The sequence below is a fragment of the Maniola hyperantus genome, chromosome 1 (genome assembly GCF_902806685.2).
Source record: "Maniola hyperantus chromosome 1, iAphHyp1.2, whole genome shotgun sequence".
Classification (NCBI taxonomy): domain Eukaryota; kingdom Metazoa; phylum Arthropoda; class Insecta; order Lepidoptera; family Nymphalidae; genus Maniola; species Maniola hyperantus.
This window is the reverse complement of record NC_048536.1, coordinates 17,361,472-17,386,037: the sequence shown is the minus strand read 5'-3', so window position 1 is coordinate 17,386,037 and position 24,566 is coordinate 17,361,472. Positions and strand designations below refer to the sequence as shown.

At 41.8% G+C, this 24,566-nt stretch overlaps 1 protein-coding gene across 1 annotated transcript in view; it reads right to left on the bottom strand.

Moving 5' to 3' along the window:
* The window catches only part of tweek (transmembrane protein KIAA1109 homolog tweek), an 81,337-nt gene that overhangs the window by 23,066 nt on the left and 33,705 nt on the right, over positions 1–24,566 (bottom strand). The window contains exons 22-35 of the mRNA XM_069500347.1: positions 18,574–18,751; positions 16,987–17,163; positions 15,346–15,492; positions 14,099–14,270; positions 12,922–13,052; positions 10,955–11,077; positions 10,266–10,409; positions 9,609–9,708; positions 7,616–7,833; positions 6,820–6,924; positions 5,654–5,915; positions 4,498–4,614; positions 3,444–3,523; positions 2,518–2,741 (exon numbers count right to left, since the gene is read on the bottom strand). Of these exons, the coding sequence (XP_069356448.1) occupies positions 2,518–2,741; positions 3,444–3,523; positions 4,498–4,614; positions 5,654–5,915; positions 6,820–6,924; positions 7,616–7,833; positions 9,609–9,708; positions 10,266–10,409; positions 10,955–11,077; positions 12,922–13,052; positions 14,099–14,270; positions 15,346–15,492; positions 16,987–17,163; positions 18,574–18,751 (2,178 nt within the window). The remainder of the gene's footprint in view (positions 1–2,517; positions 2,742–3,443; positions 3,524–4,497; positions 4,615–5,653; positions 5,916–6,819; positions 6,925–7,615; positions 7,834–9,608; positions 9,709–10,265; positions 10,410–10,954; positions 11,078–12,921; positions 13,053–14,098; positions 14,271–15,345; positions 15,493–16,986; positions 17,164–18,573; positions 18,752–24,566) is intronic.

Genomic DNA, 24,566 nt, shown 5'->3' with positions numbered 1-24,566 from the left:
ACACACTTTCGCATTAATATTAATATATATATATAGCTGCTCGTGCTGATTCACTGATTGACTGACTGACTCACTCATTGATCACCTCTCCTGAACATTTTTGTATGAAAAAAAAATTTTTGACTGATGGTTTCGTATAGAAGACAAAAATTCATTCGGAAGAAAAATACGGAGAGAGCTGATGATTGAGGATTTCGGAGACGGCTGAAGAGCACGCTTAAGGTATTGAAGATAGGTGGGTGGTGCTCGAGCAAATGTCACTCAAAACGTCATCCAATTGCCAATGAGCTGAAAAAAAAATCAAAATGGCGAAAAAAAAGATGGCCGCCATACAAACTTCGTCGGTGTCTATCTCGGAGATTATAAAAGATGGAAGAGTAGTTTCTTCACAAAAGATGATCAGGATCCAAAGGTCTACTCGATGAATTAAAAAAAAATTCAAGATGGCGGAATTTATTTTTCCATAGAAAATGCATGGCGAATAAAGTCCACATTTTGAAAAACCAACGCTGCATGCTCGCGGACCACTTCAGTGGTCCGCGCACCCACGCACCCTACTAGTTTATAATAAAGGTACTGATAGGACTATCCCGAAAGACAGTTAGCCAAGTTCTCGCCTTAAGTATTATTCACTTACCTCCGGAAGTCCTTAAAGACCAAAGCTTCCAAGTCATGCAGCCTCCTCATCTCATACTCCACAGTGCTGTGACTGGCCCCCAGCGCTCGCAAGTCATTGATGATCTTGGCCTGCTCCGTCATTTCCTTCTCGATGAGCTTCGACCGCTTCTTGGCATCTATATCGTTAGCTATATCCCTAACAACTTACCTCCTGAAGTCCTTAAACACCAAGGCCTCCAAGTCATGCAGCCTCCTCATCTCATACTCCACAGTGCTGTGACTGGCCCCCAGCGCTCGCAAGTCATTGATGATCTTGGCCTGCTCCGTCATTTCCTTCTCGATGAGCTTCGACCGCTTCTTGGCATCTATATCGTTAGCTATATCCCTAACAACTTACCTCCTGAAGTCTTTAAAGACCAAAGCCTCCAAGTCATGCAGCCTCCTCATCTCATACTCCACAGTGCTGTGACTGGCCCCCAGCGCTCGCAAGTCATTGATGATCTTGGCCTGCTCCGTCATTTCCTTCTCGATGAGCTTCGACCGCTTCTTGGCATCTATATCGTTAGCTATATCCCTAACAACTTACCTCCTGAAGTCCTTAAAGACCAAGGCCTCCAAGTCATGCAGCCTCCTCATCTCATACTCCACAGTGCTGTGACTGGCCCCCAGCGCTCGCAAGTCATTGATGATCTTGGCCTGCTCCGTCATTTCCTTCTCGATGAGCTTTGACCTCTTCTTGGCATCTATATCGTTAGCTATATCCCTAACAACTTACCTCCTGAAGTCCTTAAAGACCAAAGCCTCCAAGTCATGCAGCCTCCTCATCTCATACTCCACAGTGCTGTGACTGGCCCCCAGCGCTCGCAAGTCATTGATGATCTTGGCCTGCTCCGTCATTTCCTTCTCGATGAGCTTTGACCTCTTCTTGGCATCTATATCGTTAGCTATATCCCTAACAACTTACCTCCTGAAGTCTTTAAAGACCAAAGCCTCCAAGTCATGCAGCCTCCTCATCTCATACTCCACAGTGCTGTGACTGGCCCCCAGCGCTCGCAAGTCATTGATGATCTTGGCCTGCTCCGTCATTTCCTTCTCGATGAGCTTTGACCTCTTCTTGGCATCTATATCGTTAGCTATATCCCTAACAACTTACCTCCTGAAGTCTTTAAAGACCAAAGCCTCCAAGTCATGCAGCCTCCTCATCTCATACTCCACAGTGCTGTGACTGGCCCCCAGCGCTCGCAAGTCATTGATGATCTTGGCCTGCTCCGTCATTTCCTTCTCGATGAGCTTTGACCTCTTCTTGGCATCTATATCGTTAGCTATATCCCTAACAACTTACCTCCTGAAGTCCTTAAAGACCAAAGCCTCCAAGTCATGCAGCCTCCTCATCTCATACTCCACAGTGCTGTGACTGGCCCCCAGCGCTTGATGATCTTGGCCTGCTCCGTCATTTCCTTCTCGATGAGCTTTGACCTCTTCTTGGCATCTATATCGTTAGCTATATCCCTAACAACTTACCTCCTGAAGTCTTTAAAGACCAAAGCCTCCAAGTCATGCAGCCTCCTCATCTCATACTCCACAGTGCTGTGACTGGCCCCCAGCGCTCGCAAGTCATTGATGATCTTGGCCTGCTCCGTCATTTCCTTCTCGATGAGCTTCGACCGCTTCTTGGCATCTATATCGTTAGCTATATCCCTAACAACTTACCTCCTGAAGTCTTTAAAGACCAAAGCCTCCAAGTCATGCAGCCTCCTCATCTCATACTCCACAGTGCTGTGACTGGCCCCCAGCGCTCGCAAGTCATTGATGATCTTGGCCTGCTCCGTCATTTCCTTCTCGATGAGCTTTGACCTCTTCTTGGCATCTATATCGTTAGCTATATCCCTAACAACTTACCTCCTGAAGTCTTTAAAGACCAAAGCCTCCAAGTCATGCAGCCTCCTCATCTCATACTCCACAGTGCTGTGACTGGCCCCCAGCGCTCGCAAGTCATTGATGATCTTGGCCTGCTCCGTCATTTCCTTCTCGATGAGCTTCGACCGCTTCTTGGCATCTATGCTGGTGTCGAAAACGAACGCAGGCAAATGGTCCGTGTATTTGCGACGGAAGACTATGCTCTCCTAAAACAACAAGAGAACTGATCAAATGACCCATTACCTTGATTTCACAAGCGCTGTGGTCTTAGCGGGAGGTACCGGGTTTGATTCCTGGTAGGGGTTTGGAATTTCATAATTCCTAAATATCTGGTCTGGTCTGGTGGGAGGCTTCAGCCGTAGCTAGTTACTAACCTACCGGCAAAGCCGTGCCGCCAAGCTATTTAGCGTTCCGTTACGATGCCGTGTAGAAACCAAAAGGGCAGTTTAATAAAAACTGACATACCCCTTCCGGGTTAGCCCGCTTCTATCTTAGACTGCATCATCACTTACCACCAGGTGAAATTGCAGTCAAGGGCTAACTTGTATCTAAATAAATAAATAAATCTGTGTGGACTACACAAATTTCAAACCCCTATTTTACCCCCTTGGATGTTGAATTTTCAAAAATCCTTTCTTAGCAGATGTCTACGTCATGAAAGCTATCTGCATGTCAAATGCCTTGATAGATCAGCCAGTCTTTCAGTGAGTCAGTCACCTTTTCCTTTTATTATATTAAGAGTATATGAATATACTGCGTCAATAGATACAATTTGAAAAGAGCAACCGCCGAGTTTCTTGCTGGTTCTTCTCGGTAGGAAAGGCATTCCGAACCAGTGGTAGATGCATCCGACTATTCGAAAGTACTTGTAAAAGTTTATTTGGATAAAAAAGATTTTTATTTTATACCTGAGAATCTTTGCTGATGTCTGCTTCATCATCCAAATCACTTTCGTAGTCCATTTTTAACGGATCTTCTTCTTCAAAGCCTAAAACATTCATTAATTATATCAGAAAAGTTACGATTAACAATCAATTTTGTGCAAATTATGGCACAATAACGCCATATCATGGGGCATAAATCAAAAACCGCTCAGCGAGCTATGGAGAGGACTATACAAGCAGTTTCCCTAGGGGATGAGATCCGAAATGAGGAGATCCGCAGCAGAATCAAGGTCACTGCCAGCCAGTGGCATGCACAGGGTTTGAACCTAGGGTAAGCATTAGGTAGCTAACTAACTACCTATTTAATGACAAGTCATCATGAAAAATGAGCACTAAGCCATTTCAACTAGGGTAAAAAAGCTTGGATTTGACTCGCTCCAGCAATGCACGGGGCTGCAATGGCTTGTATAGTACGGTATAATAACATTGTAAATTGAAAAATTAAAAAGAGCAACCGCCGAGTTTCTTGCTGGTTCTTCTCGGTAGGAACGGCATTCCGAACCAGTGGTAAATTAAACCTGACTATTCATAAGCACTTTTAAAAAGTTTACATGAATAAAAAAACATTCTATTCTATTCTATTCTATTCTTTAATGCCTCTATGACCTGCTCGCCACTGCTGACAGCCCAAACCTTAAACAAGCTGAAGTGGTAAGGGCAGGTCATGTCTGTCGTTGAAGTCGGAAAATTCTAGATGGAAACTGCGTAAAAGCAAGCGTAGTATGGGATGCCCTCCAGCACGATGGACCGTATATAGAGGCTGGTGGGAAGTGGATGGATGAGGAAGGCTGAGGACCGGCGGGGTGATGTCAAACGTCTGGCTAGAGAGAGACAGCAATAGCCACAAAGCAAAATAAGAAGAGAGACAGCAAATAAACTATCGCATTGCTACTGCTGTCGCGTTGTTGTCGCTACTGCAACGTTTTACGTAATCACCCCGCGGGTTTGGTGGCGCTCTTTAGGGAAGGCCTTTGTCCAACAGTGGACGTCCACGTTCTAATGATGATGGTAAATATACCGGTTAACATAGTGAGAGTATGTCCCAATGCTGATAGCTGTTTCCCAACGTTAACATCGAGGTGTATGTCCACGCCTTCCATTTGCCACGACACGTTTAGGAACCATTTTGCATTTTCTGAAAAAAAAAAAATTGAACCTCACATTTTTCGTTGTTAAAAACTATCGGAAAACTTAAAAGTACTCGCCATATTTGTCATTTCTATGTGTCAACTGTCATGTCATTTAGTTCGGTAACAGTGGCTCTACCGCGGTTGTTTGACAGCTACAATGTCACGATCGCAATCATCTCTGATTGGTTAATGCTCGCTCACTATTGGCCACAATGCATTGTTGCAACAAGAATCGCACAAATTCAGCCAATCAGAACAATTGAGATTGTAATAATGATTGATGCAGCAGAGCGATTGTCTAAAACCTGCATCAATCATTATTACAATCTCAATTGTTCTGATTGGCTGAATTTGTGCCATTCTTGTTGCAACAATGCATTGTAGCCAATAGTGAGCGAGCATAAACCAATCAGAGATGATTGCGATCGTGACATTGTAGCTGTCAAACAACGGCGGTAGGGCGGCAGGTTTTAGACAATCGCCCTACCGTACTTTTGACATGACAGTTGACACAGAGCAAATATGGCGAGTTCTTTCCCAAACGCAATATTAGTTTCATGGTTGATGTTACATTGTATTACAATTATATTGGAAACGCAAATTATATATAAGCTCCGCAATTGTTAAAAAATTAAAGCCCTTATGTCCCGAAAGGCAAACAAAAAGAAACTAAATAGCACGAAATCCATACTAATATTATAAATGCGAAAGTGTGCCTGTCTGTCGGTCTGCTATTCTCTCACGGCCTAGTTTAACCAATTTTGATGAAATTTAGTACAGCGTTAGCTTACATCTCGGGGAAGGGCATAGGATACTTTTTATCCCAAAAAATCAAAGAGTTCCCACAGGATTTTCTATTTCCTAAATCCACGCGAAGCCTAGTAGGTAATAAATTACTCTTTTTGATTGTCAGTTGTTGGATTTGTAAGATATAGTGGTGATAATAACTACGCAAACTTAATACTAAAGCTACGAGGGTTCCTAACGCGTACAGGTCTGAGAAGAGCCCACAACAAACTCAGTCTATAATAAAACTAAACATACCATTATGTTTCGCCGCAGTAGTCCGGCTGCAGACTTCATAGGTCCCCTCGGACACGCAGCAGACGTTTATACACGCCTCCCCAGGGTCTGGTTTCCAGTCATCCAGGGAAGCCTCGAAATCGTCAGCGAATCGCAAGCAGAGGCCAACGAAACGACCCTTACTGACCAGGGAACCAGAGCTGCAGGCGGATATGCTGGTACTCTCCAGGGTTACTACTACAGCGCCGCGGGAATCAAGCTCGTAACCTCGACCCCAGGTCGTCTGGTAAAGGAATTCCGGTGGTCAGAGACGCTTTGTCAGGTAGCCCAAACAATTTGTCTGGTGGGAGGCTTCGGCCGTAGCTAGTCACCACCCTACTGGCAAAGCCGTACCGCCAAGCGATTTAGCGTTCCGGTGCGATGCCGTCTAGAAACCAAAGTGGTATGGAGTTTTTTTAAACTGCCGTACCCCTTTCAGGTTAGGCCGCATCCATCTTAGATTGCATCATCACTTACCACCAGGTGAGATTGCAGTCAAGGGCTAACTTGAATCTGAATTTTAAAAAAAATACTATTTTTATTTACTATTTTTTATTATATTTATTATTATTTTATTTTATAAACTATTATTATTGATTTTGTATGTGCTTGCATAAAATTGCAAAAGGTGCATAAGCGTGTCTGATAATATAATTGAATGATTGAAACTTTGCCACACTATAGTCCGCGACAGGTTGAGATAGCAATCGGGGTATAAGGCGGGAGGGACGCCCCGCACACCCGAACGTAGCCCGCGCTCGCCCGCACGAGGTTAGCGCGGGGGCTGTGCGTTTGTACGGAGCGTTCTTCCCTCCCTCTCAGAGCCTCAATAGCTTAACGGGCAAAGCAGTGAACTAAAAACCGAAAAGTCGAAGGTTCAAACCCCGCCCGTTGCACTATTGTCGTGCCTACTCCTAGCACAAGCTTGACGCTTATTTGGAGAGGAAAGGGGAATATTAGTCATTTAACAAGGCTAATATTCTTTTAAAAAAAATGCCATTTTGACCTGTCACATTCCATACTAATCAATACATTTTCTGAGATTTGGCAATTCATTAACGGCTAGTAAATCATTAGTATTTAGCAGCCATTTAGGCCCGAATTCATTAAATAAGTCATGAAAATAATAGAAAATACAGTAAACTTACCAAAGGCAGCTGATTGAGAGGTAAACATATGCCAATATCATCGACATTCAGTTGCAGGAACAATGTGCTGAGGTGGGGCGGGGATATATTTGACGTTAGTTGAACCTGGAAACATTTTTTTCTTTTTCAACACAGATAATTAAAAATCAACCTTATGGTATTCACACAGAGTAGTAATTACACATGCCAGTTGTATAAGTTAAGTATGCCGTGGCGGCAAATTCTACTAAATAGAACTCTATTTGAAAAGGGTATAAGGTCGATACTTTATTAAACCTCAAAAACAGTTTGCAGGCGTTTGCACTGGCTCTAAGTAACTATGTACAAATTAGCTTATTTATGCCCGCGACTTCGTCCGCGTGGAGTACACAAATTTCAAACCCCTATTTCACCCTCTTAGAGGTTGAATTTACAAAAATCCTTTCTTAGCGGATGCCTAAGTCATAATAGCTATCTGCATGCCAAATTTCAGCCCGATCGGTCCAGTAGTTTGAGGTGTGCGTTGATAGATCAGTCAGTCAGTCAATCCTTTTATATATTTAGACTAGATGATGCCCGCGACTTCGTCCGCCTGGATTTAGGTTTTAACAATCCCGTGGGAACTCTTTAATTTTCCGGGATCAATAGTAGCCTAAGTTCTTCCCCGGGATGCAAGCTATCTCTGTACCAAATTTTATCAAAATCGCTTAAGCGGATGAGCCTTGAAAAGCTAGCAGACAGACAGACAGACACACTTTCGCATTTATTATAAATTAGTATGGATAGTAACTTAATGTAATTTCACACATTTTTATACCTTTTCGAAGACCTGCTGGGTGGCAGTGAGGACTTCCTTGGTGAGGCTCATGCGTTTTTCGTTCCAATACTCGTAGGCGTTTTTATAGTTGAGCCACACCAGTATAGCCTTGTCCACCGCCACGGGTTGTATGTATATCAACGGCCGCTTGAGCGTAATTAGGACCACTTCCTTGTCGTCCTCGCAGACTATCTCGTCTTGGAATGCGTTGCGCATTGCTGTGAGAAATTTTAAGTATTTTAACTGTTATTGAAAAGAAGAAAAGAAAAGAAAAAGAAAAGACGTTTATTTATGCAATTGTGCCACACATTACAACTTAAAGCTAAGAGCTGGTTATTCCGGCGCTTCTTCCACCTGAGAACAAGCAAAAGAAGCGCTGGAACAAACTGTCATATTGTGTGGCACAACCCGAAAAAAGGGTCCCAGCTCAGCATTATGCTGTATGCCTTGTTGCACAAGAACATACAGCGCTGATTTTCAGCTGGTACCCTGAACCGAGTGACGCCACGGAATCATAGACTAATGATAACTAAACAGAACTAATAAAATACACGGAAACATAAAAAAAAATCACTAACTAACAATTACTATACTTAGTTATTTAGCACCATACATATTTCAATGTCTAATTATAGTAAGACAAAGACTAAGCACACCTACATAATTATATTATTGTGGCAAATTATGTTGTCCATAACTATAAGCCTCATAAGAAAGCTCAGAGTCACTCGGCGGGTGATGGAGAGAGCTAGACTTGGAGTTTCTCTACGTGATCAAATCAGAAATGAGGAGATCCGTAGGAGAACTAGAGTAACAGACATAGCTCAACGGGTTGCGAAGCTGAAGTGGCAATGGGCAGGGCACATAGTTCGTACAACCGATAGACATTGGGGTCTCAAGGTGCTGGAATAGCGACCTCGCACCGGAAGACGCAGCGTTGGAAGACCCCCACTAGGTGGACGGACGAAATCAGACGAGTAGCAGGGAGCCGCTAGATTCAGGCGGCGCAAGACCGTGGCGTGTGGAATTTCCTACAAGAGACCTATGTCCAGCAGTGGACGTCTATCGGTTGATGATGATGATGATGATGTTGTCCACAAACTCTAAACTGAAATGACAGATCTTTATATATTGCTATCCCATTCATAATAGTTCACGCGGAAAAGGATAGCAATAGATTTAGATCTCTCAATTAAGTTTAGTTTAAAGATTGTGTACAACAGAAGTACCCAGTCACGAAAGCACTTAAGTTAGAAGTTTTGAAAGTTAACTCCATTCTTGGCACGGAGAAAATTCCACTTTTTTTTTAATTTATAGACTAGCGCTTGGCTGCAATCAGACCTGGTGGCAAGTGATGATGCAGCCCAAGATGGAGCGCGCTTGCCTAGAAGATGCCTATTCACTCTTATCTTGAATGTACCCATATTATAATTGGAGGGGAAAACTGATGTTGGAAGGGTGTTCCAAATCTCAGCTGTTCGAATTAGAAATGAGGAGGCAAATCGCTTCGTACGTATCCGTGGAATTTCGACTACGTACGGGTGCAGACCTTGGCGATATTTCGAATTCTACAGGTTTTCTCTTTCTTTTGCCTTCGCCGGCGAAGACGAGGTCCCCGATTTCTAACGTCACCCGGACGTGGACTCACGCCACGGCCTCGGGGGCGTACGGACTAACCAGTAGTCCAACAATTCCACCCATCCCAACGTCATCCTAAGCCGTGGTCCGAGCCTCACAGGAGGCGCCCTTAGGAGGACGTTGCCCCCCGACCTTTCGAATTATTTCTTCGAGCCCTAGGGCTCACCCCCAGGCGGAGCTTCGCGCTTGCCAATCCCCCCGGTGACGCTGTAGCGGCCAGTAGTTCCTACGCAGCATAGTCAATCCGAAACAACAAAATCTTTCTTTCGACTACCGACCATCAAAAAGTGTAATTATTACCTATTTTGAATAAATTATTTGACTTTGACTTTGAACTAAAAAAAAAAGCACTTACCTATTCTAGTGTTGAAGAAGGCATACTGTTGGAACTCCGGTTCTGCTTCCTCAAACATTGCGTTTCGAATAAGTTGTCCGAGACTAAGGTTTACATCGACCTGTTAACAAAATTTCAAGTTTATAGACCCAGCGTTTAGCTGTACGTTGGTATGCCAGTCAGTCAGTTTCTTATTTTGGGGTTCCGTAGTAAACAAGGAACCCTTATTTCGCCATATCCGTCCGTCTGTCTGTCCGTCCGTCCGTCCGTCCTCGGTTAATCTCAGAGACTATTAGTGCTAGAAATATGTAATTTGGCATGGGTATAAATATTAATCACGCCGACAAAGTGGTGACATATACTGTGGGGTATCGTTGAATAAGTCTTTTAAAAATACTGTGGGTGTAAAATATGATGTTTTAAAGTGCTAATTCTTATTAGAGTCAAGTGTCCCCCCCCCCCCCCCCTCTATCAGCCAAATGGTAATATATAGGAACGTGAAAAAATTCACAGCAGTAGTATATATAATCAATTTTAAAGGAAAACTATCACGGCTAAGTAGGGTTCACAGGTTAAGGAGTTATATCTGTTTTTCGAGGATTGTGACTACGAAACCCTACACTGCGCGTGGCCCGCCACGCACTTGGCCGGTTTTTTAAATATGTTGTTGTTACTGACCTGCGCACGCGCAAAGAGCCGCAGTCCATGCGGTCCGGCGGGTTGCGGCACGTTCTGTACGCGGTTGGACAGCTCAAATTCCACCGCGCCCGTTTCCAGCCGCACTGCCGAGTTGCTGGGCGTCGTCGCCGTTAGTTGGATGCGCTAAAACATATATAGTCACATCAAATTTAAGCCAAATCATAGGTAAAATATTATGTCAGCGGAAAACACTCGAGTATTTCGGTCATGCTAAATCGAAAATATAAATCAATTGAGGAATTGGGCATTTGACTACATCCAAAATAAATTATTTCTCAGTGATTATTAAATAGAGGGTCTTCCGAAATACGTAATATCCACGCCCTTTGTTAGTTTTAAGTGTAATGACCATTTTAAATTATTGATTAAAAGTACGTCATCATGATGTGACGTCACATTCCAGTATTTCATAGAATATCGCATACTACGTTCGCATTTTCACGTTTGATAAAAAGTTACTGATTTGACTAGTTGTCAAATGCCGTATTGCATTTGATGTTCGATTCATTCGTCCCCGATACGCGCAACCCACTAAGTAACAAACAATTATACACAAACGATTGTTTTCGATTGTTCAATTCGATAACAATCGAATAATAACAGCAAACGAATAATTGGATTGTTTTATAATCGCCATCGCTAATTCTAGCGTTTATCAGCGAGCTTACCTTGATCCTGATGAGTAGAGAGAACAGTATTCTGCTAAAAGCCGACGAGGATATTTCTTCCTCATTCCACAATGGCACTGGCTTTTCACCTCCATATACTTTTTGAACTACTTCGTTCACTTCCTAAAATTTAAATAAAGTCTATAGGAAAACTGACATAGGTTTAATAAATAATAAATAAATAAATAAATAAATCATTTATTGTTCCAAAGCGTTGGTACAAGTATAAGAGTATTTTTCCGACATATTATCACGACAAAAGACTTTCTTAAGTAATAGGTTTATAATATTTAAATTTTAAATACGTATCTAGAATTAATTTCTTAGTAGGTCAGTAGGTAGGGGAATTTTTAACAGTTTATACTAGGTATTTAAACTTTAAATAGTACAAAATCATTATCATACTAACTAACTAATTAGTTACAACTTTACTACTTGGCTTAAAATTACCCTCGACCCCCAAACTAGGTTAACCCGTGTCATGGGGGTCAGTCTCTTCCCAGATATGCAATGACAAAAATTATTATTCTTACTTTAGAGTGTGTATAAGCGCGCGCGTGTTTCGGTGTATGGGTTTGTGTATGAGTGTGTGTTGGTGTGTGTGATTGTGTGTGTATGTATGTGTGAGTGTGAATGAGCTAATGATGAATAAAAAGCTAAAACTCCCTTTCCAAAGCAAATCACAAGATTTGAATGTGAAAGTCTAATATTCTGGTATTATTTTTCAGTATATTCCCGGATTTTATGGCCATCATGATTTACTCAAATGGTTTTTTCCAAAATTACTTTTTTTTTTAAATTCAGATACTATTTAGAAAAACTAATCGAGAAAACGACACCAAAAAATATAAGGACTAATTTTATCCATGTCAAGACTAAAATTGGGAGGGCACAATAAAAACCGGTTCCTGGATTTTTTTTAACCAATAAATAGTCCACGACAGGTCGAGATGGCAATCGGGGCATGGGGCTTGGGGACGCCCTACACCGGGTTAGCGCGGGGTTGTGCGGGTGTGCGGGGTGTTCCCTCCTCGATTGCTATCTCAACTTGTCACGTACTATAGATAGCTGAAACTTTGCAAAGTTCCCTTTAGATTAGATTATTTATAAATTACTTTGAAAGGAACTAGCTTATGCTCGCGACTGCGTCCGCGTCATCCGCGTGGACAAATTTCAAACCCCAATTTCACCCCCTTAGGGGTTGAATTTTGAAAGATCCTTTCTTAGCGGATGCCTACGTCAAAATAGCTACCTGCATGCCAAAATTTAGCCCGATCCGTCCAGTAGTTTGAGCTGTGCGTTAATAGATCAGTCAGTCACCTTTTCCTTTTATATGTTTAGAAGATATCTAAATCTAATCTAAATCAGCCTGTGCTGTCCCACGTCTGGGCAAAGGCCTCCCTCCGATCCTTCCACAATTTTTTATCTCGTGCCTCTTCAGGCCACGTAACTGTAAAGTTATCTAATTCATCACGCCAACGTCGCCTCGGCCGACCACGCTGGCGTTGATGATTCTGGAGCGTCCAAAAAGAAGCAGATTTTGCCCATAACTCATCTGGCATACGGCACACATGATCTGTCCAGACCCATTTGAGTAAAGCGGCTGCAAGGCCAACGTCAGCTACTCGCGTTTAGAAGATAAGGCTTGATATTTCGAAATTGTCACGGAAGCGAAGCCGCGAACGTTCGCTAGTGTCAACGCTTATTATTAAGTTGACAGTGCGTTCGCGGCCTATCGGAACTATTATGTAGATTATGCCTAAAATTAGTCTATGGTTAAAAATTGTACCTATATTAGAACTGTCAAAATAAACCGTTACATACACACACTCTCCGCTGAAGTACGTTGTTTTAATTGTTCCTTCTCCGAACCTAAAAATTAGAAGATCTGCCTATCGGGTCTTCGGTGTTAGTTCAAATAACTAACAGCTAGTGAGCAATAATGGTGAATGGCGATTAATGATTACCTTCATAAACACTTTCTGCACGAAGACGAGATGGTTGAGCAGGTCAGTGGAGAGCGTGTGCTCGAACAGGCCGATGTCTGCGGTGGCGGACAGGTAGCGGCCCGCGCGCAGCACCACGCCCTCGGGAGCCGCTACACGGGTGACAATGTCAATTTAGTACTCGTTGATTCTGATACAACTTGTTATATGTGTGTTATATGTTTATGTGGTCGACATTCCATCTACACGCACGAAACGTTTTGCGTCATCATTCCTCATACGTATGGGCTAAGGTTTGGAATACTCTTCCACGATATGTGTTTCCTACCAATTACAACCCGAGTATTTTTAAAACAAGAGTGAATAGGCATCTTCTAGGTAAACGCGTTCCATCTTAGGCCACATCATCACTTTCCATCAGGTGTGATTGTGGTCAAGCGATTACCTATAATGAATGAAAAAAAAGGTACAACTTCAATTGCAGGTGGGATAAACGAGGCACGGTACACAGCCCTTAATTACTCAAGAAATCACAAGCTTAATTCGCTAAAATCCGCTGAAACAGACAAATCTGTATGGAGCGACGTGCAGGATGCGATACGATTTTATTACGATGTAGCGACGATACGCTTGCGTTTTGTAGTGACCACGGAAGTTTTGCCGCTAAATCTCCTACCTTGTTCAGTATTCGCAGCTTCAACGCTATGCCGTGAGCCGAGCTTAGCTTAGCTGTAGAGTCAGACGGGTCGTCGCAATCTAGCACGTACGCACGCACGCACACAAGCACGCACGCACGCACGGACGCACGCACTCACGCACGCACGCACGCACGCACGCACGGACGACACGACACGGCCTACCCTAAAAGATCTACCTTGGCTAGTGTCCGCGGCTTCAGCACCGTTCAGCACAGCTGTCGGACTGAGTCTGCGGCACGGCGCGCTCGTTGGATGGGTCGCCACAGTCTAGCACGCGCGCACGACACGACACGGCCAGCAAAGTGACTAATGCGACAGTAGGAGGTTGAAAATTCGTGAACACTAATTTTGTCACTTTTCATCCCGATGTTTCGACGACGTTTTCATCACGATGTGCGTTTTGTCGTGATCACTCAAATTGTACTTAGATCACCAAATATTTCGTGATGATCATGTGCAAGTTGACTTGATTGAGCACTTAAACTGTTGATAAGGTTTACCTTGGCTAGTATCAGCAGCTTCAGCGCCGTTTGTGCCGTCAGTAGAGCTGTCGGGCTGCGTCTGCGGTGCGGCGCGCGCGTCGCTCGGGTCGCCGCAGTCCAGCACGCGCGCACGACACGACACGGCCGGCAGAGCGACCGACGCGGCAGCAGGGATATTTGCTTCCGTTACCTGTTATTGAAGTGAAAACTTCTTTAAGCGTGTTGGGTGATTTTGGGATGGATAAAGACAACAAAATGCTGATTTTTTGTTAGTCTTAGAGAAAAAATAAGGTGTTAGTGTTAAAAATAATTAGTGTAGCCAGAAGTAGTAGACAGAAGTGTAGCCGCGCGCTAAAAAAGGAGGGGGAAGTTAACGGTGAGTGGTGACCGTGACGTTTTCTCCGTTTGCTCAAGTGTGCACTTTTTCATTTATAGATTAGCGCTTGGCTGCAATCAGACCTGGTGGCAAGTGATGATTTAGCCTAAGATGGAGCCAATTCACTCTTGACTTGAGGGTACCCATATTGAAATTGGAGGGGAAAACTGATGCTGGACCTTTCCAGCATCAGGTTCCAAATTTTAGCGGTTCGAATTAGAAATGAGGAGGCGAATCGAAAATGAAAAAATGAAAATGAAAATGTTTTTCAAAAAATCTTTTTTATTCGTATAAATTCGTATTAACGGATGCATCTACCACTGGTTCGGAATGCCTTTCCTGCCGAGAAGAACCAGCAAGAAACTCGGCGGTTGCTCTTTTCAAATATTTGATATAGGTACAAGATTATGCCATGTATAAAATAGTATTTGCAGTCTTGTGCGTTGCTGGAACGAGCTGCAGGTCAAATCCACGCTCTTTTATCATTTAGATAATCTTCAATTGTGTAATATGCTTTTTTCAGGAGCATATTTTCAATAGATTTTTTAAACTTGTGCAAAGGTAAGTCCAAAATAGTTTGCGGGATTTTATTATAAAAGGTAATACCAATACCCACAAATGACTTTTGGACTTTCCTGAGGCGGAAGGCAGGAGCTGCAAGTTTGTTTCTGTTTCTAGTTAGCCTATTGTGTAGATCACCAATTTTCTTGTAACTAAGAATATTTTGTCTTACAAAAATTATGTTATTATAAATATATTGAGAGGCTACAGTAAGGATATCTATTTCCTTAAATTTCTCTCGAAGGGAATCGCGTGGTCTTAAGTTATAAATTGCGCGTATTGCCCTTTTTTGTAATACAAAAATCGCTTCGTGAAACGTCGCACGTACCTGCAGCTTAGTGACGAAGCTGAGCGAGTGGTGCGGCAAGTCCACGGTGAAGTGCGCGCGGCCCGCCGTCACGCCTGCACTGTGTACGCGCTCCATTTTATACTGAGCTTGCAGCGATGGCAGCAACGCTGCTGTGACACTCAGACTCTGGAAACGGTCGAAAACGATTAAAGATAAACTTTGAACACAGTTTTTTTTTTAACTAACACAGCTATTGTGGTAGCACGGTGTATGAATAAAACGGCTGCTCACATATTTACAAGATATAATTCAGGATAGTTTCATGTGCTAGATTTACATCGATGGTAGTGCTGAAAGTAACTCACTCCTAACGGAAAACTCCGCGAGCAATGTACAATGCAAATTGATTATATACATCGACGACTCTATATAATTTAAAACACCAACTGGTTGTATCCGACCAGACGAAATCAAGAGATTCGTGGTGGTGGAACAAAGGCTGGAGCTCGGTGCTCGACAGTGATGTGTCGGTCTTGGTGTCTGAGGAGCGAATGTGGCCCCTGGATTTCGCCCAGGGCCGCAGGATTTTCGAATCGCTCCGTATTCAAATTTCCGTTCTAAGTGGCAGCTGCGATGTGAAATGTCTTCTTTACAGCTGCCAGTCTTAGAAGAGGTCGCATGCCTCTACACTATTGCCGTTTCCCTAGTGTTTATGTTCATATGTAAATTTGAAGAATAAATAATTTTTAATTTTTTTTTTTTTTTTTTTTTAATAGACATCATTCTCACAATCAGCACCCCGAGAAACCCCAAAAATGACCTCCATATCGATTTCTTCAAAAATGACCAGAAAATTCGATGGCCATGTTTTAAATGGACATAATTTCCGTTATCAGCACCACTCAAAACTCACCACACAAAAAAAAATAACACGTGATGATTTCTTCTAAAAATTAAAAAAGAAATGTGGGTGACATTTCTTTTTTATTTTATCTCGGATATTTCATTTAATTTTCATGATCAGCACTCCAAAGCCCTTGGAAATGCTGTCTCCCCCTCCTACCACTTACGACCGGAAAGAGTTCGTGACAGGTTGATTTGGCAATGGGGTTTATTTTATTTTTATTTTGTTTATTTGAAAGTAATCAACAGCGTAAATACATAATTATTATTAAATTTAAATCTAGTTATAACAGAAGGCCAAAAGAGATTACTTAAAATTATAATTAAAACTATTTTTAACAGAATAGATTTAGAATAAATGTAGGTATATACAATAATAAAATTACAACAGTGTGTGTGTATGCTTGCGTGTGTGTATGCCTGTGTGCTTTTGTGTGCGTGAGTGTATGTGTGTGAGTGTGTGATTGCATGCATATTTAGATGTTAGCTACTTTTTTTTTACGATGATAGTTTCTTAATTCCTTTTTAAATTTATTGTTTGATAGGTAAAATAAGTCAAACTCAGCGAATTGATTGTTATAGGTACGTACCAAGCGTGGAATTATAGAAATTCTAGCATAATTTGAGTTAGATTTGGGTTGCGAACTATAGGTGTGTCATGAACCTCGTATGAGATGAGTCGTGTAGGAGGGGACGCCCCGCCATCCGCACAGTACACGCGCTATTCTGTACCGGGCCAGCATGGGTGCTGTGCTGGGCATCCTCTGTAATACTAACCTGCAGTACAAGCGAGAATTGTAGTTGCAACGGCTGCAAGAGCGGGTCCGGGGGCGGTGCGGGGGGCGGCGGCCGCGGCGCGGGCGGGGGGCTCCTCTCCTCCTCCTCTTCAGCCAGCCCTCCTCCCGTGCCACCGCCGCGGGACAAGCGGGATGAAGTACGCGTTACCCCCAATTCCTATAAAGCAACACTTGGTAAATTTCTTCCTGTGATAATCTAGAACTATACAACAGCAACTATAGTAAATGTTTCATCATCATCATCAACCGACATAGGTCTCTTGTAGGGACTTCACACGCCACGGTCTTGCGCCGCCTGAGGCCGCTCCCTGCGACTCGTCTGATGTCGTCCGTCCATCTAGTGGGGGGCCTTCCAACCAGTGGCGTGCATAGGGTTTGAAGCCAGGGTAGGCACTAGTTAAGTAGGAGTCCGTTTACTGGCAGGTCATTATGAAAAATGTGCATTGAGCTATTCAACTGGGGTAAGCAGTGCATTTATGCCTCTATGACCTGCACGCCACTGCTTCCAACGCTGCGCCTTTCTGTATGTCGTCATTACGCTGGTACGGTCGTCATTCCAGCACCTTGAGACCCTAACGTCTATCGGTTTTCAAACTAAGTGCCCTGAGCCGTTGAGCTATATCTAAATATATAAAACTAATAAAAGGTGACAAACTCACTGACTGACTGATCTATCAACGCACAGCCCAAACTACTGGACGGATCGGGCTGAAATTTGGCATGCAGATAGCTATTATGACGTAGGCATACGCTAAGATAGGATTATTGAAAATTCAATCCCTAAGGGGGTTAAATAGAGGTTTGAAATTTAAGTAGTCCACGCGGACGAAGGCTCGAGCATAAGCTAGTCGTCAATAAGTCGTTTAACTTCATTGAATACGAAAAATAAGTATTTTCAAACACTGAATACATAATAATAATAATAATAATAAATAAATAATATATTTATTTAAGAAAACATATTTACAAATTGAGGTATAATCATAAACTCGAAGCTTGAGTTTTTCCGTATACCAAAGCCGTCAACATTAGGTATCTACACGTAACACATTTATCTAATTAAAAGCTAAATAACAATTACTATAAACTAACAACATTGAACCACATGTAGGATATTTTAAAACTTATAATTAGTAGGTAAAAACGCAATTATTAAAAATTATAAATGAACTAGCTTATGCTCGCGACTTCGTCCGCGTGGACTACAAAATTTCAAAACCCTATTTCACCCCCTTAGGAGTTGAATTTTCAAAAATCCTTTCTTAGCGGATGCCTACGTCATAATAGCTATCTGCATGCCAAATTTCAGCCCGATCCGTCCAGTAGTTTGAGCTGTGCGTTGATAGATCAGTCAGTCAGTCAGTCAGTCATTCAGTCATTCAGTCAGTCAGTCAGTCAGTCAGTCACCTTTTCCTTTTATATATATAGAAGATGTAGGTAGGCAAGTAAAAAGTTCGTTACCGCACAGCGGAGTCCCTAGTTAGGGTGTGGTTATCGTGCGACGAGCGTAAGACGCATACATACATACTCACATTTTCACTTTGAAACATTTGATTGTATTACTGACCTGCAACGTGGATGAAAGCTGTCTGCTGGAGCGAGTCATGACGCCGTGCAAGGCCACGGGGTGTTGCGGCAGGTCTACACGAATGCTGCCGATGGAGGCTAGTGCAGTTGCGCCCAAGCGGCCCCCCTCCCACGAGTACAGGGCTTGGCTCTTTCCCACGCTCACGCGCACCACCGTCCTGTCAAAGTCAAATCACTAAGACCAGCCATACACGGAGAGCTTGAAGCAGTCAGGATGGACAGGATGGACTCTCGCGCAGTTACCTCCGCCTGCGCTCCTCATTCCACGTCGCGCACGCTTCCCGCCCGCACGCATCGTTTGCATTGAAATTGCTTGAAGCTTGAAGTTGCCATCGAGCAGTTAAGCTAACTGTTCGATGGCAGCTTTAAGCTGTTGACTCTGACTGCAAGAGAGGTCCGTGTATGTTGATTACTGGCTAACCGCTCGAGCAGTCCGTGTATGGCCGGTCTAAGATTTAAGTCCAAAACCTTGGAAAAAGTCAGGCGTATTGCGGACAAAGCTACGGTGAAAATTCCAAATAAATTGTTGCTGATAACCTCAAAAAAACATCTACAGTTCGATAAGGCTATCTAGGCGCGTGGCGAAAATCGGAGCTAACTTTGCCGTCAAGTGTCCCCTTTGTTCTTGTTTGAATATACTAAGTCTTTGTTCTCCAACAGCGCCCCCCTGCCAATGTCATTCAAGTGCTAAGAGAGTCTTGTCGCACTGTACATTGGGGATCCACAGGCAAGACTAATCTCAGAGGGCGTCACAAAAAGTCTGGCCAATGCAAGCTAGTTTCTTAGTTAGATTAAGGAGGTTTCATAAGTTTACATAACTTTTTAAAATTATGGCGTTTGATAGAAAAGCTGGCTTCACAGATGATACTACCGCTATAGCCCGTTTGCTTATGCGCCACCTGTCGAGATGAATTGCCAGTGTGGATCCTCATTGTATTCAGTAACAAGAGCTCTCAACGACGGTTGAGAAGATGAGCGTAGGTACCTTACTGATGCATCATACTACGCGGGAAACAGAATGTTACTCTCGTGTCAGTGTTTTCCGCGCAGTATGATGCAAGTTGCCCTATATCTCAGAACAAATACCTGCAGAAGTAGCCCTATTGTGACTCTTACTGTTAGAGCAAGATAGCTAAACGCATTTAGGCTCTTATTAGAACGTGACAAAATGATTATTTTCTGTCCTTAACACCGTGGCCACTTTTTTGTTTGTCAAGATATATTTTTACGTGAGACCTTGCCAAACAACGTGAAGTGAGGTTATGTTAAGGGGAAAGGAAGTGTCAAATCGCGAAAATGCTGTAAATTTGAAGAAAAAGATTTTCTTTCCTAAAGCATTAATAGCTATTAAATACATGTAATAAAAAACTTCAATTTGTGAAGATCATAATGACCTATATCACATTTGTTCAAATTATCCCGTTTTTTGAAGAATTGATGTTGAAAACATTGCTATGATCTACTTGTTTTGTTGTTTTTTTCTTTAACGGCTAAACGTGTTAAATTCAAACCATCACAAAACAATATGTTTAGGTTATCTTATCATTTTAAATTATTGGTTTTAAACTAAATGTATTTCATTTCTTAAATAATCTAAAACGAACGGAAATTATTCATTTTCTTGCAGGCGCTAAATCCTGTCAGTAGCCTTTTGGCTGTCATGGCGGGCGGAGCTGCGCGCATCCATTTCTTCGTAAAATTACGCTATAAACTTATTATTTTTGAATGAAAGTTGTGTTTATATGTACTGGTAATGGTTGAATAATAAAATAGGGATTTATTTATCTCAAAATGAAGCCTGCTCACTACTCAAATTTATTTTAAAATTATCGTAGTATTACGTACTAGTTGTGAGGTTGTCATAGATTATGTTGACAGACAGTAATATTTTCTAAGTAAGTATTATACCTATGTGTCAGATCCATATTTGAATTTCATTTCATTTAATTTAATTTCATTTCAAGTGGCAATGAGCGCTCGTAATTCGAAAAGCCAATATATATTTACAAAATACGATCCCAATTCCCAAGGTACTGGAATGGCGACCTCGCACCTGAAAGCGCAGCGTTAGAAGACCCCCTCTAGGTGGACAGACGAATCAAACGAGTCACAGGGAGCCGCTCGATTCAGGCGGTGAAAGACTGTGCCATGAGGAAGACCTTATTAGAGACCTATGTCCAACAGTGGACGTCTGTCGGTTGATGATGATGATGAAGATGATGATTATGCCTTTCTTCTTCTTCTTCAATTTTGAAAAAAAAAATTTGAAAGCATCTGGCATAACCTGTTAACTTGAAGCCTTAATAATAATTATTAAGGCTATTTCAAATTAAATTGATATTTAAAACTAGATGATGCCCGCGACTTCGTCCGCGTGGATTTGGGTTTTTTAAAATCCCCTGGGAACTCTTGCGAGATAAAAAGTAGCCTAAGTAGCCTTCTCTGGGATATAAGCTGACTCTGTACTAAATTTCATCAAAATCGGTTAAACTGTTGGGCCGTGAAAAGCTAGCAGACAGACAGACAGACACACTTTCGCATTTATACTATTAGTATGGATTATAAGAAAAATATTTATTGCCTCTCAGCCCTCTGAGAGACGTTAGGTTAAGTGAACACGAATTATGACAGTTCTGTGTTCTAGCGTAAGCTTTAGGTCTTCTGATAGCGTCAACAGTGACATTTCGGCTGCCTAAAATCCAAACCCTGTAAACGACATCAGACGAGATCGCAGGGAGATAATTAATTTATTTTATTTTAAGACTAAGTATTTTCAGTAGATTTTCTAGTAGTTAGACTTTGTTAAATAATGCAGAAAAAACATTATTGTATGCAAAGTATTTTCCTTGCAAACATTTAACATGTACCTATAGTACGTGACAGGTCGAGATGGCAATCGGGGTGGGGACGTCACCCGCGCTATCACGCACCGGGTTAGCGTGGGGGCTGTGCGGGTGTGCGGGCCTTATACCCCGATTTCCATACTATAGAGCTTATTGCCTTTCCTATTCTTACTTTTAATGCATTATTAAACGTCTTTACTGTTTTGATTTGGATTTTAGATCATGGGTTATGTTTTTAAAATGGTCACAGCGACTTACTAGGCTTTGAATTGGTTTTCTCATTGTATAAGGTGCACTTACTATATATAGCCTGCGACAGGTTGAGAGGGTAATCGGGATATGGCAAGGGGACGCGCCGTACACCCGCACGTCATAAGGCGCACGACTGCACCTGGTTAGCGCAGGAGCTGTGCGGGTATACGAGGCGTTCCCTCCCCGATTACCATTTTTTTCAACCTGTCGCGTACTGTAGGTTTAGACTTTAGAGGTATCAAAATTTCTGTTATATGGAAAACCAGAGGATGCCCGCGACTTCGTCTGCGTGGATTTAGGTTTTTAAAATCCTGTGGGAACTCTTTGATTTTCCGAAATAAAAAGTAGCCTATGTCCTTCCCCGGGATGCAAGCTATCTCTGTACCAAATTTCGTCAAAATTGGTTGAACGGATGGGCCTTGAAAGGCTAGCAGACAGACAGACAGACCGACGGACGGACAGACAGACAGACCGACGGACGGACAGACAGACACACTTTCGCATTTATAATATTAAGTAGGTATGGAGTATAGATATGGATGTGGAAGTATAGATTTTAATGCTGTTTTCCTTACAATAATGGGAGATACTATTGAAGTAAAAATTATGACATAAGATAACGATTTTTCAAAAAATGTCATTTACTGGGTTTCGATATGGGGCGGTCGGTTTAATCAGGTTCTAGGGTAAAAGACTCAAGTGAATGAACAAATCACAGGTTTTTACCATAAATAAAAACTACCAGGAATTAAACCAGCTGATACAAATTTTTATGAATAAGAGTTTTTAAGGGTTTCCGTACCATAATCGTAAAAACCAGCCAAGTGCGAATCAGACTCGCGCACTAAGGGTTCCGTACTTCAATCGTATTTTATCGACATTTTGCACGATAAATCAAAAACTACTTACTAGATCTCGTTCAAACCAATTTTCGGTGAAAGCAAACTTTCATGGTAATATCATCATATTTTTTTTTTTGTTTCATCATTCTAGTATTTTAGAAGTAACAGGGGGACACACACACACACACACATTTTACCACTTTGGAAGTGTCACGCAAACTATTCAGTTTGGAAAAAAATTATATTAGAAACTTCAATTTCATTTTTAAAGACCTATCCATAGATAACCCACACGTATGGGTTTGATGAAAAAAAAATTATTCAGTTTCAGTTCTAAGCATGGGGAACCCCCAAAATTTACTGTTTTTTTTCTATTTTTGTGTGAAAATCTTAGTGCGGTTCACAGCATACGTCTACTTACCAAGTTTCAACAGTATAGCTCCTATAGTTTCGTAAAAAAGTGGCTGTGACATACGGACGGATAGACAGACAGACATGACGAATCTATAAGGGTTCCGTTTTTTGCCATTTGGCTACGGAACCCTAAAAATGGAACCCTTATGGTTCGATTTGCTCCGTCCTTCCGTCTGTTTGTCTATCACAGTCGATTATTTCCGTAAGAGTCGGTTCCCACTTGTCGGTTGTCGGGCCCGGATTTTAATCGGATGTTCCAGTGGCAGAACATTTTATATGATGCACGCTTGACTAAAACCGATTTTGTGTTGGCGCCGACAAGAAATGTCGGGTGTTTTGCCAGCCCTCTACGTTCGGAATAAAATCGTGTCGGATTTTGCTCGCCTATGAGTAAGTATGACGCTGTTTACAAAGGTCCTAAGTGACTTATAAACTACTAGGTGATGCCTGCGACTTCGTCCGCGTAGAATTAGGTTTTTTAAAAATCAATCGTCAACTGTAGGTGTTACAATTGACGGTATACGACAAACATTTACTACTTTTGCCTCTATTCTCTCTCTCCCTCAGTCGAGTTTTTTTTTGTTTTTTGATCTTTAATATAGAAGGAAAACGTGACTGACTGACTGACTGACTGACTGACTGACTGACTGACTGACTGATCTATCAATGCACAGCTCAAACTAATGGACGGATTGGGCTGAAATTTGGCATGCTGATAGCTATTACGACTATGACGACGATAGGTATATACCTATCGTCGTCGTAGTCGAGTAATATATATATATATATATATATATATTACTATTATGGATTGTATATATATTGATATTTATAATAGATATGTATATGTATGATAGTTATGTATGTATTACTGAAATAGTTAGGTACTTATTAATTAATTATATTATATTGTTTTATACTACTTCATTTTTCTGTATTGCGTGTAAGTACTATCCAACACACCTAGTTTCTCCTTTCACCAAAGGTTGCCTGGTAGATTGCTGTGAGCAATAAGGCCGCCTTTGCATACAATCTTTTTTTCGTTTTAGTTTCTTTGTCATGTTATGTAATATTTTTTATGTGCAATAAAGTATTTCTATCTATCTACGACGTAGGCATCCGCTAAGAAAGGATTTTTTGAAAATTCAACTCCTAAGGGGGTGAAATAGGTGTTTGAAATTTGTGTAGTCGCGAGCATAAGCTAGTCTTATATAAATTCTATTTCTGAAACTTGTCATCAGCTTCAATTTTCTTCTGTTCTTATCAATTTACTTTTCCAATTAGCTGTAAGTTTTCCTGTTAAATAAAAAAATATAAGTATAACAATAATTAATACCGCGCATTATTTTTGCTCTTTTTGATTATTAAATAATTTATGACTATAATATAGATACACAAAATAATAAAAAAATACTAAATGATGCCCGCGATTTCGTGGGCGTGGATTTAGGCTTTTTGAAAATCCCGTGGAAACTCTCTAATTTTACGGGTTAAAAATTAGCCTTAGCAGACAGACAGATACACTTTCGCATTTAGTAACCAACTTCCAAAAAGGAGATGGTTCTCAATTCGGCCCGTTTTTTTAAATGTATGTACACCGATTTTTTCGAGGTTTCGTATTC